General features: G+C 34.5%; 1 protein-coding gene across 1 annotated transcript; it reads right to left on the bottom strand.

The window, feature by feature from the left end:
* Nucleotides 1-2,354: 2,354 nt before the first annotated feature.
* Nucleotides 2,355-4,241, bottom strand: LOC106867086 (disheveled-associated activator of morphogenesis 1; the record flags this gene model as incomplete). The annotated part of the gene is made up of 2 exons (XM_014932527.2): nt 2,355-2,500; nt 3,984-4,241. Coding segments are annotated over 2 exons (369 nt in total), but the record flags the coding sequence as incomplete, so codon positions are not given.
* Between the last annotated feature and the right edge of the window lie 617 nt (nt 4,242-4,858).

Genomic DNA, 4,858 nt, shown 5'->3' with positions numbered 1-4,858 from the left:
TATATATACTTTATTTAAAAGCAGCAGAAAAATAACAAAAGACTGTTACTCTGAGTTTCACGTTCCCGTTCATTGGACAGTTTTGTTAGAAACAAAAACTGTCCGATGTATGTGAGTAAAAATAAATACAAAAAAAGGGTTTTGTATGATCGTGTATAGAGGAATATATTATTTTATTTAAAAGAGTTCCAACTCTGTTTTTTATGTTTTATTTATATTCTTGTAAAATTAATGTGGGATATAGAGTATATAATATATAATATTAAAATGGATGCTACAATGAAATTAAGTATTGAATGTCTTATTGAATATATGAAATATTGAGTGTTCAATATAAAGAATTAAATATATAAAGGCGAATACATATTTTCATACCTTGGGTATTCATCATGGGCTACGTCTGACAGACTATGCATGTATACACATATATATATGTATATGTATACATATGTGTGTGTGTGTGTGTGTGTGTGTGTGTATGTGTGTATATATAATGTATTTTTTTACTGGTTTTGTTCATTTGACTGCGGCCATGCTGGAGCACTGCCTTTAGTTGAACAAATTGACCCCAGGACTTATCCCAAGATTTATTCCTTGTAAGTCTAGTACTTATTCTATCATTTTTCTTTTGCTGAACTGCTAAGTTATGGGGACAAACACAGACATACAAACACATATATACATACATGTGACAGATTTCTTTCAGTTCCCGTCTGCCAAATCCACTCACAAGGCTTTTGTTGGCCTGAGGTTATAGTACAAGACACTTGCCCAAGGTGCCATGTAGTGGGACTGGACCCAGAACCATGTGGTTGGTAAGCAAGCTACATATATATAGATGTGTGTGTGTGTATGTATATATGTACACACTCACATATGTGTAAGTAAAAAATGAATTAAACAAACACACACTTGTGAGAACTTGTATATAATTGTCCAGATGGACCTATATTCTCATAGATCTTGAACATATATGTGCAACCTTAGCCCAATGGCAAGTGGAGTTGTAGGTACATATGACTGGCTAGTTTGTTGGTGCTTGTAGCTATCTAGGTAGATATAAAGAGATGTATACATACTGTTACAAATATGTGTATACATGAAAAAGTGAGACCCAGCAAGAGAGGAGATAAAGTAGTAAAGGCTGATCTCAGCCCTTTGAATCTTGCAGAAATGACAAACGACTGGGATGACTGGTGATATGCAGTGCTTGAAAAGACCCACCTATCTCCGTGAAACTCAAGTTCTGAGAACATAATGTATACATATGCAATTGAGCCCTTTGCTGAATTTTTTCCTCAACCCTTCTCCATCTCCCTCATCTTATATCACTCATCCCTCTGCCATTTACGTATCTGCAGTATTCTGTTGCTGTAATTATATGTCAGCACAACTACATATTTCATATTTGTCTTTTTCAGTGGTATATGAGTTATCTTTCTCATTGCACAGAACTACTTCACCTGACAACCATCCTTCATTCTTAACATTGTTCCCCTCCACTCACATTCTACATTGATCACTCTTCTGTGCAATGAAATTATTTTCCCCTTTCCACTAAATCAGTTCTTGCCTTTATTATCACATATCTCTAACTTTCCCCATGCACTATGATTATCTCTTCCCTCACATTCTAGCAACCTACTCACCCATGATCACTTTCTTTTATTCTTCCCCTGTCTGCTGTATAATTATTACTATACTGCTTCTCCTCCATTTCTGTACTGACAGTTATCACTTACTCTCCCCACTCTTCTCTCCGACCCATAATCACCTCACCACCCTTTTCCAACATTCACTACATCTACTCTCCCCTACCTTCCCTTCAGCACTTTTTATCATCAACCACAATCCCAACCCTTGTTCCTCATTCATTATATTTATCCTACTACACTATCTCTCTCCATAGACTCTTGCAGCCTCTACCCACCTACTCCTTTTGTTCTTCTGTTCTCACTCTGATAACTCACCAACATTATCTTTATCTCTCTTTCCATCTCTACTCTAATTATTCCTACCCACTTTCCATCTCTACTCTAATTATTCCTGCCCATCAAATGATGGTAACAAAATTCTTGTGGTATATGTTGCCTAACTTACACATTGCCTTTTCATTCACATTGATAAAATAAGCAACAGACAAAGTATTGGGGTCAAAATATTTGGCTAAAATACTTCAAAACAGAAGACAGTGTTACTTGATGGTCACAATCCAATGACTGCAACCAGTAAAAGAATAATAAAAAAGTATCTTGCTTAATATTTCATTTTTTAAAATTGATTTAAAGCGTGTCCATAAACTATAATGTCAAACATTTCATAATTAGTAAGCAAAAGGGATAGTGAAACAATATTATATATTTCTGAAGACACTGATTTGTCATGGAACTTACTTGCCCATTTCGAAGAGAAATCTGTCGGCTCGAGCCATTTGATCTATCTCATGGTTGTGTTCTGACAATAGTTGACTCTCTTCAGGTGTGGGGACAAATTTCAGCAGCTAAAAACAAGTGAACCTTTTTATAAAACCAATGACAATCATTCCTTATCTTACATATTTACACAAAACTAAGAGCTGGACTTTATTTTAGTTAAACAGCTTATTTGTCTGGTTTGGTTTTAGGGATGAGACATCTATTTCATCTTTAGTCATCCCAAGCAGGATTGTATTAAAATGTAATGAAAACTATATGTCAATCCTAGAGACAGTGTGTAACTGTAGTGGCAGAATATAAACCATTAACCATTCATTTCCCTAAAATCAATAAAACAAGTAGCAGTAATAGATTTACAGCCAGCTGTAGTTATATAATATATATATATATATATATATATATATATTTATATATATATATATATCTATGTATGCCTAAGTTCTCTTCTGATTCTAATTATTTGAAGTCTTCCTCTGAGAAAGAAGCTGGTTTCTAACAAAGATTCAAAGCCCCATCATTGGAATGTACCTAACAAAAACAATGTCACATTTTGAACTTGAGAAAAATCAGATATTTTTACTTTCTGCATACAAATGTGTGTGTGTGTGTGTTATATACTCTTCTACTCACCTTCTTGTACCTTGAAAGTAGGCTTCAGCAAACTCATTACCATAATTTTAATCTTTTTTCCAGATACTTTTCACCCACCCTCATATAATGTGGGGTACCTTACGTATCTCCTCTATAGCAAGACACTGGAGCTTGTCCCTCTATTATATCGCTCTCTATAAGAGATAGTTAAGTCAAAACTGTGTATCAACAAAGTTAATTTGCACCAAAAGGAAGCAGTTTTGCCTTTTAACACCTGGTATAAAGCTTCATCCTCTTTTCTCAAATACAATCCCACTCAGCTGAGGAGGTTTTTTGTTTTTGTCTTGCAAGATACTTGGTGGACTCAAAAGAAAGCACCCAGTGCACACTGTAGGGGTTGGCATTAGGAATGACATCTAATCATAGAAACCATTCAATTCATGCCAGCATGGAAAACAGATGTTAAATAATGATGATGATGATGGTGTGTGTGTGTGTGTGTACATATGTACATTACACACACACACACACACAAATATATATATATATATATATATATATATATATATGCAATACGCATTATACAAAGAGATATTAAAATTTATGAAAAACTGAGAAAAAAAGTTTTATATTATTTGTTTCCAAGAAGAAATAGAAATGTCAGTTAGACACCGGCAACTGAAAGTAGCATTACTAACATTTCACACAAGGTTCTGTCAACACTTAATGGGCTGCATTTTTCAGTAAAGCACTCACAGCCTTAAGTTCATAAGGAAACAGAAACTGGCTCATTTAGGATAATATCTTTCAAAATACTTAACTTCTATCTAATGAGTAAATTCATCTATTCAATTAGCATTATGCCGCCTGTGTTGCCATAGGCCATCAAAGGATTAACTGTGTAGACAAAACTCAATTCTAAAATCAAGAGAAGCGGAACTCAAGAGATTTGTTTACCTGCTCCAGCATATCCTTTGGAAGATCTTCCTGTTCATCCATATTTAGAATTGCTGTGGCTAATTCATCATTAGTTAATTTCAGCTTTGATAGTAAAATCGTACAATTCTGTGCACGACGACCATCAATAACAGACAATTCTTTTGCTTTCAACTTGGCATTTTGGTTCTTATCCTCTTCATCTTCAAACTGCCCACCTTTTCTTTGATATGCTGAGAATGTCTTTTCAAAATCTTGCAAATCCAGTGTTTTATACATCTGATAGTAATGCCAAACAAAAAGTTTTAACATTAACATTAATACAAAAAGTAAATGAAAAAATACAAAATACACTAGTACAAGTCTTCAAATATTCATAAGAACACTGTGACATATTAGCTGCATAACATTCCTTCATTCATCAGTAGTACAATTTTCATAACATACTTCTGAGACTGATTTCAGCCAATGAGTAATGAAACTCTGCCAAATCAGATTGGGGCCTGGTGTAGCCACCTGGTTCACCAGTCCTCAATCAAATCATCCAACCCATGCTAGCATGGAAAGTGGATGTTAAACGATGATGATGATGGTGATGGGACCAACCTTCGTACTCAGTTTTACCAAACTCAATAATACTAATATAGAAAAAGTTGTTCTTTTCAGTCAATCAGCTTCCTTTTGGTACAAATTAATTTTGTTGATATACAGTTTTGACTCAACTATCTCCTATAGAGAGCAATATTTTTTGCATCCAAACAGTCTGCTGCATTGTAGTATGGTACTATGCCTAATTGTGTGGACTGTTTCAGATATGTGTTCTAAGTCACACAAAACACAGCTAGAATATGCTCTCTCATATGCACAACCAAGAAAGCATGTGCAGATATAATATA

The sequence above is a fragment of the Octopus bimaculoides genome, unplaced genomic scaffold (assembly GCF_001194135.2).
Source record: "Octopus bimaculoides isolate UCB-OBI-ISO-001 unplaced genomic scaffold, ASM119413v2 Scaffold_184066, whole genome shotgun sequence".
Lineage (NCBI taxonomy): Eukaryota > Metazoa > Mollusca > Cephalopoda > Octopoda > Octopodidae > Octopus > Octopus bimaculoides.
The sequence above is the reverse complement of the archived record's forward strand: the minus strand, read 5'-3'. Positions and strand labels throughout refer to the sequence as shown.